Source organism: Cibotium barometz, chromosome 21, assembly GCF_041138505.1.
Source record: "Cibotium barometz isolate CiBa-2024 chromosome 21, ASM4113850v1, whole genome shotgun sequence".
Taxonomy (NCBI): Eukaryota; Viridiplantae; Streptophyta; class Polypodiopsida; order Cyatheales; family Cibotiaceae; genus Cibotium; species Cibotium barometz.
In genome coordinates, this window is record NC_141066.1 from 24228976 (window position 1) to 24242872 (window position 13897).

The 13897-nt window shown below is 40.4% G+C and overlaps 1 protein-coding gene across 2 annotated transcripts; it reads left to right on the forward strand.

Moving 5' to 3' along the window:
* The first annotated feature begins 5860 nt into the window (after positions 1-5860).
* LOC147626985 (uncharacterized) lies at positions 5861-8979 on the forward strand. 2 transcript variants are annotated; one of them, XM_086815561.1, is made up of 8 exons: positions 5861-6211; positions 7221-7301; positions 7478-7566; positions 7777-7851; positions 7939-8003; positions 8096-8227; positions 8313-8513; positions 8621-8979. In XM_086815561.1, the coding sequence occupies exons 1-8, from the start codon at positions 6089-6091 to the stop codon at positions 8674-8676; spliced, it is 822 nt and encodes a 273-aa protein (XP_086671687.1). In that variant the 5' UTR covers positions 5861-6088; the 3' UTR covers positions 8677-8979. The 2 variants fall into 2 exon arrangements, with proteins under 2 accessions (XP_086671687.1, XP_086671688.1); XM_086815562.1 differs by having other exon boundaries at positions 8313-8459; positions 8621-8814.
* Positions 8980-13897: the final 4918 nt, after the last annotated feature.

Sequence of the window (13897 nt, forward strand, 5' to 3'; positions counted from 1 at the left end):
AAGCTAGGAAATTTCTTAAGCCGCCCATTATAAAGAGATATAAAATTGCTTTTTGATTTTGAGACTCAGAGATAGATAATATTAGATAGTTTATGAATTTTATAAGACAATGATGGGGTAAATATTGGACAAGAGATTTTTTACTGGATAAAAATTCTCTTATCTAGGTAAATTTTTACTAGGTAAAGAGCTAGAAAAATCCTTAAGTTGGCCATTATCGAGAGTTATGCTGATAGATCTTGATTTCCTGCTATATTAGCAAGAAATTAAAGGAAAATAACAAAATATTCTAGAAAATTAGAAACAAATTATTTTTGGTGATTTTTGGTCAAAGTTGAAATTTGATGAAATTTTGGTCTAATGTAAGTCACCATTCATACATCTCGGTGTGTATCGATTGTAACCTTAGTTAATTTTACCTTATTAATAAAAGGCCTTCTTGGAAAGCATGCTCAAGGGGATTTTTTTCCTTGCCCATCACCCAGCCATGTGTCAGATGCTTCTTGTCTTACCTCTCACCATCCCCTTTCCATGTGTGACCATACCCACACTCTTGTGTTGTATGTGGGCTGTTTAGAGACTTATTCTTCCTATTCTTAAGCTGAAAAATGTGCCTATTCCCTTTCCTCTGTGAGCTGCTTTATGTCATAATTAAACCTCCCTCTTTGCTGCCTAGTGCCTCCTACTACTGCCTCCTCCACTCTCGAGTGATTTTAGAGTAGTTTTCTAGAGCTAGAATCATTTCTTACTCTCCCAAATCCAAGCCAAGTGTATTGTAAGTAGAATTATGGGTTTTTTTTTAATTTTTAACAATTAATCTTAATTAAGCTTTTCTTAGGGTTTAAATCTACTGCTAATGTGATGTGGAGTGTTGTATAATGCCTCGAGAGACCCTTTCTTGGAGTTTTCTACTCTTATGCTCTCAATTCTATAATTAGAGAGCTCTTTTGCATAAATTAAGTTAAGATAATTTTAATAATTAAGACTATAAATTAGGCTTAATGATTAGGGTAAGTAGAGAAATTATGTGATTAAGTTATACTTTAGTCAATTTCCTACTAATTAAGACTATAAATTAGGCTTAATGATTAGGGTAAGTAGAGAAGTGAAATTAAGTGATTAAGTTATACTTTAGTCGATTTCCTACTAAAGTTAGGTTGTTTTGTCGAAATTTCTCTTGTAGATATTCTTCCCTCTCTTTATGTTTTCTTAATTTTCAATTAGCTTAACAATCTATTTTATGCTTTTCAAGAAGATGAGAGATAATCTACATTTCCTAATCTCTCAAATAGAGTAGAGAAATTCATGTTGGGGTTATTGCTTTATAGTGCTAGGTTTGGAGATATATGTGGTCAATTAGGGTTAGAGTTTTATCTCTCTTTAAGTAGAGAAAGGTTATTTGTAATTGCAAATTGGGAATGTTGTGTATAATTGGGCATAGCAGCACAAGCTATGGTTTCCCTATCTTATACTATGAGAGAAAGAGAGGTTTTGTGAGAGTGTAAGAGATTAAAGAGAGATTTCATTTCATGTGCGTTAGTAAAAAAGACTGTCTTCTCTTAACCCAGATCTTATTATTCCTGTTTATAGCTAATTTACAAGTGATGGTAATTAAGAATATTGTTTAAATATAATAGGTACTCTTTTGAAATCAAATCGTTGATAGGTTTGTTAAGGGAAATTTAAAAGAGCATGCAAACTACTATGAGAATTTACCTTATCATGGAAATAATGTAATAAGTTGGTTCTAAAATATTGCAATGATGTCTCTATGCAATGGTTATGTGTTAAAGAGAACTAATAAAGAAGATTGGAATCAGAGCCGGCAAATAAGGTGGATGAGGGTAGCGAAAGAGTTCGCACTTCTTATGGAGAGTAGTGGCGAGTCTAGGGCTTGACTAGCTTGGGTAAGGTCAAGATGAGGGACCTTGGGGTGTTCAGGGTCGCTTGTGAGAGGCCCTTAGGCAAAGCAACCCTGTCATCGTGAGATGATACTCACTAGCTCGATTGACCCCATAGTCCAAGCATCGTAAAAAAGTAAAAGAGGAGAAAAGGGGAGCATATTGGCTGATGTAATGGCCTACATATGGGTGGGTTGGATGAGTCCGATGCTTTCCTTTTTGTAGGTTATATGATGATGAAACTCTTGGAAGAACATTGCATTAAAGCGTGTTGTACAAAATATAGCATATTTGCATCCTTGTTTGATTTTTCTACTTCATATATTCACATGTATATCGAGAATGAATGAAATCAATGCTATTTAAGTATTGTATATGTGAAGAATAAATTTTCCTACTTTATGTATTCTCGAGAATGAATGAAATCAATGCTATTTAAGTTTTGAATTTTGTGCCCATATGAGTTCTTATGTTATGTGATTACCCCCTTGGGCTCGATAACAGAATTTCCAGATATAAGTGGAGGCAACTCGCACATGACCCAAATGGAGGCAACCCGTGCATGCCAAGTGGTCGTGGACCTAAGGGCAGGTGGGCCGAGGGCTCGCTGGTGGTATTAGAGTGAAGCGAAGATACTTGGGGACAATGGGGCTAGTTGGACCCATATTTGGAACGACCAGTATCGTCTTTATAATCTTAAGATCAAAACATCACCATCTGTCTGGACTAGGATTTAGAGGAGATCTCATGACCCACTTGTGTGCTAAGTTGAAAATTCAACATAAGTACACTACTCCTTATTACACTCACTGTAATGGAATGAATGCAAGATTCAATGGTGAACTTATGAAGATGTTGGCCAAGATTATGAAAGGATATGGTAAAACTTAGAATTTAGAGTTGCCTTGTGCTCTATGGGCTTACAGGGTTGCAATCAAAGAGGGGACCAAATTCTCTCCTTTCCATTTGGTGTTTGGGAAGGAGGCTTTGCTACCTATAGAAGTGGAGATACTAGCTATAAAGGTATTAATGAAGCATGAAGAAGTAGGTAGTAATGCTTTACAATAAAGACTTTTGTATTTGCAGGAACTACAACTAGACAGGATACAAGCTTTTGAGCATTATGCTCAAGTTTTGCTAAGGAATCAAGAGAGGATCAATCAAGAAGTCAAGAACAAAGGCATTGGGAAAGGGGATCTTGTACTCAGATATAACAACAAGCTTGATAATACCTTTCAAACAAACCTTCAGATTAAGTGGGAAGGATCATTTTGTGTGATAGAAAAACTCAAAAATGGAACCTATCAACTTGTAGATCTAGATGGGAAATGGAAAAGAAGAGAGTAAATGGGTTTAGATTGAAGAAGTACATAGCGCGTCTCATGACCGTAATGAAAGATGAGTTGTTTTGGGCCCAAGTTGCAGATGAAGACCTTTCCCAACACAAGAAAAAGAAGGAAACTTTGGCATATGTAATTTATTCTCTACTGCTGAGCATGAATACTCTAGTACTTTGGGGTGAAGGGAAAAGTATGTAAGGCTGAAAAAACAAACCAGATATATGTATAGAACCCTGGTATTTTTATGTAAGCATTGATGGTTAACTTGTATCTAGAGTAAGTGTTATAGCATGTTTGTTCTTTAGTGTAGAGGGGGTTGTACCTTGAAATGTATCATTACATTTTGTATATTTATAACATTATGTTTGATGCATTGTGTGGGTGAATACCATAGCTCAAGAAATGATGATGTGCCGTGCCAAGAGCTCTCTATGGTTGGTGTGCTTTGTGCCCAATGTTAGTACCACTTTGGTAATAATACCTAAGGACAGAAAATTTTGGCAGTAGAAGATTAGGTGCATTGGCTCAATGCTTTGGGAGTTTGTCAATAGAGAGGTTTTTATTTGATTCCTTTCGATACGATAAGATTTTGATAATGGCCAAGGTTGGGTAGCATAAAGGTATGATCAACATTCTTATTGGCCAATGGTGGTTACAGGGTAGTTTTTTCATATCATGTATGTAAGTGCATTGAACAAAAGCTCTTAAGGGTTTTGAGTAAGGTGCTTTATAGCTTAGTGGCCACAATTGGGTAGCATAAAGGTATGATCAACATTCTTATTGGCCAATAGTGGGGGTTACAGGGTAGTTTTTTCATATCATGTATGTAAGTGCATTGAACAAAAGCTCTTAAGGGTTTTGAGTAAGGTGCTTTACAGCTTAGTGGCCACAATTGAGGAAAAGTGCATCAAGGGTGACGGGAGCCAGAGACAGAGTCGGTGGAGGAACCATGTCAACCACTGGAAAGAAGCGAACAAGATGTTTTTAGTAAGCTATTTTAAAGGCATTTTGGAGAATGCGAGTGAGCGTAGCTCATTGCAAGGGTGAAGAGCAGCCAGGTTTGCATCTCCTAAAGGCATGAGTGAAGCTTATGAGAGACCATGAAGGAGCGAAGTGTTGAGAATGCTACTGTAGAATCAAGGATCGGTACATAGGGTTGAAATTGTTGCCTGCTACTCATTCTAAAGTTTTTTACTCAAGCTTGGTAGAGGTACAAGATGCTGTTTGGCTGAAGGTGACGATTTTTTCAAGCAACTTCCACTGAGGGTAAGTTGGTGAGGATTGTGATGCTGCTATAAGACGAAGGTGGACGAGTGGTCGAGTTTATGAAGCCGCCTGTTGATACAAACTTAAGGCTGTGGTATCTGGTGTTTTGAGCTTCTCACACTCATAACTATCAAGAAGTCATATCAACTCAAGGCTCCATTTATTATGTGTCTTAGTGATGCTATAAGCATGGTCCTGAACATGGTTATTTCATGGTGTTGAGTTGTGATATGTTGGGTGGTATTGTGAGAGTACCTTCTCTTTATGTATCCACTTATAGTCATCATGTTGAGCCTTGTTTTGGGTTAGTAAGCCAAGGTCAATACAAGGAGTGAAGGGTTTAACAAAAGTTGAAGTTTATGATGAGGATGAAGGTGTGGGTTCCTTAAGAGATTGTGTTGTGAATGTGTTCCTAGTATGGTAGTGAAGGTATAAGGGTAAGTTTGCATCTAAGTTGGAGTCACATCCATTAATGAATTTCCCCAACTTGTAACTACTAAAGTCTTATATGCTGTATAGGTGTGGGGGTGGTCAAAAGATTAACATCATGATTCTGTCTCTTGTGTTAGAACCAAGGATACAACACATCTCAACTGTGGGTTTTCCACTAAACATCATAAGTTCTTTCCACACTGACTATGAATGGTTCATCTTACTCCAACTACCAGCAGGATTGTGTAATGTACATATTGCTCGAGATTTACTAGAATGGGTAATTGATGTAGAAATAGTGAAAGGAGAAGATGTGGATAGTAACTGATTTTATGTGAGCATCTTGTATCTTTTGTTGGTAAAGCAAAATCATGTATCAATTTTGTGGACATATCCAGTAGTAGTTTTTTGTATAAAGTCAAGCTCCTTTGAAATATATCAACAATGTTTGCTCCTCTGGGATGGCTATTGTGATGGATTGGTTGTTTATCACTCTCTTGGGGTCTTATGTGTGAGGCTTAGTACTGTGGGTTTTATTCCATTCAAGTGTATTAGTGGCTTTGCTTGTCAGTTGGGGTGCACATTTACCCAATATCTAGCAATATACCATATCAGCTTTTTTGGAATAAAAAATCATTGTGAAATCTTCTTGGGGAGTTCATGTTTGTTCAGCCAGGGTTGCTAGTATAGCGGTAGAAGCAAAGACTGATTGCTACTTGTCACCTCACAATGTTAATTAAACATTAGCTTCTTACAGGAATATGAAATGTGCGGTAACAAAATATAATTAAAGTTGACACCGAACAAAATGTAATTAATATGCACACCAAACAAAATGTGAATATGCCCTTAAAAAAAAAAACATGTGAAATATGTGTATATTCAAACGATATAAGCCCTTGGTTGCCTTACAGCGTATATATAAACCCTAAGCTACGCGGCTCTAAAATTGCTGCCAGCATGAGTTGAAGCTTCATCTTCGAAGTACGGTAGGTGCTGCTGCTGCTGCTGCTGCTGCTGCTGCTGCTGCGAACACAAGAAATTACACACACAGAGAGAGAGAGACAGAGAGAGATAGAGTGTGTGTTTGTGTGTGTTTTTCCTCCTCCGCTTGTGCGAGATTTTCTAAAGCACAAGGAACGCATCCCAATGGATCGGTACCAGCGCGTGGAGAAGGCTCGCCCAGACACGCCCATTAGCGAGAATGAGATCCGCATCACTACGCAGGGCAAGATGCGCAACTACATCACCTACGCTACCTCTCTGCTTCAGGTCTCTTTCTCTTCTTCGTCTTTCTGCCATATTAGCGGGCATGCCCGTTTCTTTTCAATCTTCGTCGCAAGCTGTGGGGTGCTTTTGCCCAATCAACTTCCTGTTGTGTGTGTTATGAGCCATGTCTGTGCCCTTAAGTGATAAATCTCTTTTTTCTATCAAAAGGTGTGCTTTTGGACCTTTCCTTGTGTGTGTGTGTGTGTGTGTGTGTGAGAGAGAGAGAGAGAGAGAGAGAGAGAGAGAGAGAGATTACAGCAGGATGAACGATTATATGATTGGCTGCTCCGTTAAATTGGTGCTTTCGCCCAACCAGCTACCTGTGTTTTGTTTGTTTGTGTTAATGAGCAAGCTAAAATGAAGATTATGCGACTACATGTGATTGGCTGTGCTCTTGATTGCTAGCTTCATCATGGTTGAGTTTCCCTTCACCTCCCACGAAGCGCATCCAGTTTTGTGGAATTAAGTTATGGGTTTTGCAGGATTATTTATTTTGAATTTTCTCAATTTTAATGATGCTATTTTTTTGTTTGATTTCACATCTTAATTAGGGCTGCTTTTTTCACATTATATTAAAAAAATTAGTCATAATTTTGAGCTACGCTCTCTCACCTCAATTAGGGCTACTTTTTTCAGCATTGTTTTCTTACCCTACCTCTTTTCAACACTATTTTCTCTCCTTGCTTTTGTCTACATTATTTTGTGATTACATTAGTGAATAATCAGTAGAGTTTGCTTCATTGAAGTTTGCAGTTTTCTGCTTACTATTGTTAGGCTGTTATATTTTTCTATAGCACAATGCAGAGGCAAAGTAAATTTTTATCAGTCTTGAAGGCGTTGGCATAGTTACAGAAATCCTTGTGCTCTTGGGCTGAGTGTTTTCCGCTCTCTTTCCCTAGTTGTCTTCTCTTTGCTTGGGCAGCCCAGATTTACCCTGTGGACCATGGGCCTTGTCCACAAGCCGATGTGGCAGCTCCTAAGAAGCTACACTTGTGTGGTCTGGTTGTTGCAGGAAATGGGAACACCAGAGATTGTTTTGAAAGCTATGGGCCGTGCAATAAACAAAACCGTGAACATAGCTGAGATTATCAAGGTTTGTATTAACACCTAGAAGTTGGCTCTATACTTGTGAAATTAACTGTGAAAATTGTTTTTTTTTTTTGGTGATGGTGGGGAGGGGGGTGGAGGGGGAGGGGGGTGGTTGATTATTAAGCCGCAAGTTCTCATGGAGTGGAGTCTCATCCCAGTAGTGTGTCTTTGTGGTGGCAGAGGAGAGTTGTAGGTCTTCACCAGATCACAACTATCGATTCAACTGACATAACAGATACATGGGAGCCCTTGGAAGAAGGACTTCTTCCGTGAGTACTGCAACTTACAAGTATTGAGATGTTTTTAAGTCTGATTTACTTTCTGGGCTTTTAGCTTAGCAGTAGTGCCCATTTCTCCCTAAGTGGAGGTATTGGGTTTGAATCTACCCTTGTGGCATCTGATTTCAGTACCTACCCTTGCAACAACAAAAAAAGTCTGAATTTGCTCATTAATAAATTCTAGTTTTTGGTTTGATGCAGGCTTGAGCAAACCCGTCATGTATCGATGATCATCATTGTTCTCTCTGTCAGAGAACTAGATGCCACATCCACAGGGTATTGATCTCACCTTTTCCTTTGCTTTTCGTGTGATTCTTACAGTTTCTTGCAACACTAAAGGGTGGTTGGCCTTTTTTATTGCAGCTATCAGCCACCTCTTCCAGCAGAGTTTGTGAAGCCTTTGGTAGACTTTGGGGATGACGGATTAGGTATGTGTAAATCTAGGGACATGGGGATGACAGGTTAGAGTCTCTTGTTTTGTCTCTTATCGTTTATTATCTTTGTGGTATGTGGGTTTCAGAAAGCTCACCTCAGGGTGGGCGTGGGCGTGGGCGTGGGCGAGGGCGAGGGCGAGGGCGAGGGCGAGGGCGAGGGCGAGGACGAGGACGAGGACGAGGGCTTGGGCGAGGAGGCGGAAGGGGAAGAGGAAGAGGTGATTCTCAATCTTCTTGTGATATCGAGAGCATTGCATGCTTGTGAGAAATTTTGTGTATGTTATTGTAACACCTCTGTTTCAGGACGCTATGAAGCTAGTGGGGACTACAACGGATTTGATGGAGGCTATGGTCGTGGACGAGGCCGTGAGTGGGGTCGTGGCAGGGGCTTTGGATTCAGGGGACGAGGTAGGGGATTTGGCGGTGCGATCGACACTGTGCAAGATGCTGGTGGGTATGATGATGCAAATGTCATGCCCATGGATGGGTTTTCTCGGGGCCGAGGTGATGATCGTGTTCTCTTTGTACATGTTATCCCAGCATGATTATCAGTGTGCTCTCAGGCTCTCTGTCTGCTGCTGTTAATGACAATGGAATTGGCTTTTTTACAGGCCGCGGTCGTGGAAGAGGCCGAGGCCGAGGCCGCAGGTTCCAGGGTGGAGAGTGAACTAACCAGAAAAGTATGAACTAATCATTCATTACTGCCCTGACGTAGGGTAGGTTGTGCATTCTAACAACAGGAAAGTATGAACTAATCATTCATTACTGCCCTGACGTAGGATAGGTTGTGCATTCTAACAACAGGAAAGTATGAACTAATCATTCATTACTGCCCTGACGTAGGATAGGTTGTGCATTCTAACAACAGGAAAGTAGGCTTGTTTTTAATGTAATTTGGAGTGAGTTCAGTGTAGAAAAGCTTAACAATGACAGTCCTGATGATAAATCTGAAATATTTTTGTAGAGTGTTTTCTTACAAAGCCATTTCATTATTCTTGTGGAAATCACCTATCATCAGTCCCTTTTAAAGGAATTGAATGCATTAACAAAATAAGCAAAATCCAGATCAATGTTAAGTGCAGATAACTAGTTGTCACTGACGTGTTAAGCTGTGAGCGCCCCTGTACCTGCCGCCCCCTCTCCCCGTTCGCCATTGCCGCCCCCCCTCCCTGTTTGCCATCGCCGCCTCCCCTCGCCTTCCCCCTGTGCCCCCCCCCCCCCCCTTCGCCATCCTCTGCCCCTGTTTCCCCCCACCTGCACCCGCCTTCCTCTGCCCTTGCTTCCCCCCCTCTGCTCGCCCTCGTTTCCTACTCCCCCCCTATTGCCCTGCCCCTTGTATCTCCCCCTCCTGCTAGCCCCGCCCCGCCCCGCCCCCCCCCCCTCCCTCTTCCTCCCCTGAGCCAGCCCGCTGCCCCCCTTCCCCTCTTCCTTCTCCCTCTCCAGCACCCCCCCTCCCCCCACATCCACCTCTCCCTAGTCCCTTGTGGCTTCTTCTTCCTTTCTCACCAATCCTCTTCCGTAAAAATCAGGCAGGTTCAGTTCTTGGGCATCGTTATCTTTGTGCAAGCTTCGGCCTCTTCTGGTCTTCATTCCCTAGAACTCCATGGCGGCTACTCCGTCGTCCTTGACTGAGGCCATCGTCCCTTGCCTATCCTTTTCAAAAGTGCACCTCTGGCTCCTTGCTTATAATCACATCCCCAGAAGCTTCCACTTTGGTTTGCAAGATTGTTGGTAGGTGCTCGGTGTGCGGAGAGTTTAGGGATCTTTTATAGGCCAGGTTCCTTGGCACGCCTAGAAAGATTATTGATATTCAGCCTTTGGGGCGTGGCTACTACCAAGTTGAGTTTGACTCGTCATGCAACTGAGCCCTGACACACATGTATGGCTCAGGCCTTTGTGAGGTGGCGGCATGGCTTCAAACCGGCATGTGATTCAGTAGTCGGTGTTGCAGGCTTTCCCATGACAATCTGCTCCCCCATGACAATCTGCTCCCCAGGCCTAATGAAAGAATAACTTCCTCTTCTCTGGGTGAAAGGCGGTGGTATCAAGAGAGAGATGGAAACCCCCTTCCCCGTCATAATTCTTCCTTGCCTTAGGAAACCCCCCATTCTTTAGAGAGGAGAGTACCTTGGCCTCCCATGCCAATGCTTCATATGCAAGTAGATGGGATATCTTGCTAAAGCTTGTCCCTGTCGCCAATTCGCGAGATCGCCTCTAGTGGTCCCTCCCCTCCCCTCCCCTCCCCTCCATGCGGTTCCAACTCAGATCCTCCTCGTGGGTCTGGGAGGGGAGGCTGGTACTTAGGCAATAGAGCACTACGATCTAGTTGCAGCTGACATTGATGTTGGAGAGTAGTAGACGCCAAGCTGGCAAAGCACAAGAGGATACAATTTTGTCAGAGAACCATTTTGAGCATTTATTGCAACAACCACTCAACGATGATGGCTACCCTCTCCCCAGGTACCTCAAGGATCCCACTTACGGCCCTCCTAGTTTGGAGATTGTTACCTTATCGAGATTCCTCTTCATGTTCCCAGATTCCAATGAGGCGATTGGTCCCACTAAGCCTTCGACGGGCCCTTCTTGCACCGTCTTCCTTTTTGCAACTTTTGAGTTCCCCTTTTGCCTCCTCTCCCACCACCTCCTCTCCAACCCTCATCTCCAAGTCTCCTTGCAACAGCACCCCTTGCCCCGTCTTCTTTAGAGCCCACTCCCCCCTCCACCTCCCTTGAGCATTCTCAACACCCTTAGGCCACGCCAAACTCAAAGCGGAGGCAATTGATGAGTTCAATCTGTCGCTTGATTCATCGTTTCGCAGAGCCGATAGAGATGACCATCGCCATCTCCCCAGTGAGCTCTCTTGCCAAAGTTGCATGGTGTCTCCCCAAGATCTTGGGACAACCAGTCAATTATAGTTTCTTTCGATGTCTCCCTGTTGTGAAGGAATTGATATTTTGGAGAAAATAGTGCCTCCCATTTGGGTTTCATCACTCCAAGCCCATCCACGCCGGAGAGTGGCGTGATCTTCTCCTTCCCTTTGAGTGCAACCTCCGGGACGAATTGAGATTCAGAGTCGGTGGTGGTCAAGGCAGTGGAGCTCTTGTGAGGAAATCTGTGATCAATATTGTGCCAATTGAAGAACATGATTGGGTGGAACACATAGGTTTTAGCTTAATCTTTTATAGGTTTTCATTGGTGGGAGGGAAGTGTACCAATGTGGCATTTTTTACCTCTTATTATGTCTGTTAAAACAAGCTCTTATTCAAGATATAAAAGTAGAATCCATTTAGCATCAAACATAGAAGTGTTGTTCTCATGGTAAACTTGCTTCATTGTGTTTATGCAAGGGTTTACCATCAGGCTTTTTAAGAGTTACCACTCATTCAACAATGGATGAGCACGTAATCTCCTTGCACTAGTTCCTATGAAGCGTTTGTATGCTCATGTTTTTTTTCCTTCGTTCATATTTTGAGCAAATTCATATTGATTTTTGTGGGCACCTTGTTAATTTTTGAATCAATGAGTTCTAAAACAATGACCCCAAGTTTGGCATGCAAGCGAAAAAGGAACAATGATGTCAACAATAGCATGTTCCTCTAATTTTCAAGATTGATAAATATCTTTATTGGAACTTAAACAAGAACCAAAAGAAATTGTTAAATGTTTGATATAACTTTGAAAAAAATCACAATGGCAAGAGTACACCAAGTCCATTCTAACTTAAATCTTAAAAGTTGGTAAATATATGAAGTGGATAGGAGTACAAATTTTTTAAGAGATTATTGTGTATTTTATGCCAATCATGTCCTATTCATACATTAACATGAAATCATGTTCATATGTTTTTATTCAAATGATAAAAACAACAAATAATATAGATTATCACAAATGGCTTAAACATTTGTGAATGCATTCTTTGTGATTGTGTAAGCACCTTTGTATTTGTGCATCCCAATGACCATCCCCATCTAAGATACACGCATCACAAAAGAAAGAAAAACATGGTTAGTAAAAGAAATCAATGAAATCTAAAAGAATGTTAATAAAAGTAGGTCGATATAAAGAACATTAGCATAGCCCTTGTACTAAGATCTCAGTTGCAAAGAGTACATGAGAATATTATCTATAAGGGAAGAGTTAATTTCATATTAAGTGAAGACTTAATTTTCTATAAGTGAAGAGTTGGTGCAATTTTGGTCAATGGTTAAAGAATGATAAGAAAAACCAATATATGAAGCAATGGGTTTGCAATAGGATGTGAACGAGTACTAATCACTAGCAATGATTTTATACATTTTTCCATGCTTCCAAAGTCAATAGAAATAAAGAAGTTGAATAGCTAGTTCTGAGTGTAACCATCTATAAAACTTGTTAATAGCCCCCTTTTTACTAAATAAATGTTGTCTTGATGAAGCATGATCAACCTACTACTTAGTACTTACTCATTCCAACGAGGAGGGGTAGGCAAAACCACACCATACTTGAAGCTACAATCAAGAAGCCTTTGCAATGCTAGAACCTACTATACAATAGAAATAGGATTCTAAGTAAAAAGACTATATACCATTCGGACAATGATACAAAGGTTTTGCTTTGGGTTAATCTAAGTCTTGCGACTCTTGCTCCAACACTTATAGGTTGCTCCAAATAGACAAGCCCTTAGGAATTCCATTCACTCTGGGATTAGGGGATTCAAAACAAGTCGAAACCTAAGAACAATCTGTTACCTCCTTTTGAGCCAAGTCCTTTGTTGATACTAATGCCACGGAAGAAAATGTTTCTCTTATCTAGAGAATATCTCCATGTCCTTAATCCTTTTGTGAATACATTTGGTTTCAAAGGTTATCTAAAGCTCTAGGATAGTAGTTCCAAATTTTGCAAGAATGATGCATTGAGAAGCCATTGGTCTAGACAAAATCACAAATGCAAAAATGATGATTTGAAGCCTTCTACTTGTGCACAATCTTTGCTTCCATTTCCAAGTCCCGATTCCACAAAGGGAGATGCAAACATTAGAAAGGAACATCTTTCATACTCTCAAGGGCACCAAAAAAAATGCCATACATAATGTTCTTCAAAGGATGAGCTCCTCTTCACGTGATCCACACAATCACATACTCCAATATAATCCAAGGTTACAAAAATTACCAACATATAAAAAGCTATATGCTAAGTACACAATTTAAGGAATAACCATAGTTATGTATGTTTATAATAAAATATCATAAACATGTCAAAATTACATAAATACCTCAATTCATATACCAATCATACTAACAAGTTATATATTAATAACAATATGATAGTATTTTACTTTACACTCATTTACTAGTATTATATTACAGTGAGGATCAAGATTTATTGATTTGTATATTTACATTACACGACTATCTATTCACTATACGTAAAAATGGAATACATATATTAAACTTCAAAATTTCTAGATTAATATGTGATATATATTCCTTAATGCTAGTGTAGTGATCATTAATGTTTGATCTAATCCTTAAGACAACCCCCCGCCACCCCCCCACCCCCACACACCCACACACACACACACACACACCCTTTTTTTAAAAAAGGGGCTGTGGTGAACCCTTAATTTGTAAATGCTCTTCACTATTTGTGCTAATCACGAATGACAGAAGTTTTAACTTTCAAGCTCCTTTATTGATGCATCAGAGCAATTATTCTGCTCCACCATAAGTGCGAATTGTTGCTACTAACTCCTGATAGTAGTGTGCAGTCTCAATTTGAGGGGACTCCATATAATGATGATGCTAACAGCTATTGCTGTATTGATAGCTCTCACTGGTAGAGATTGGATGCTTAGGAAAAGTATGTGTGGCTTGCAAGTTGATGTACGCAGGCTCCTAAATCAGGATAAA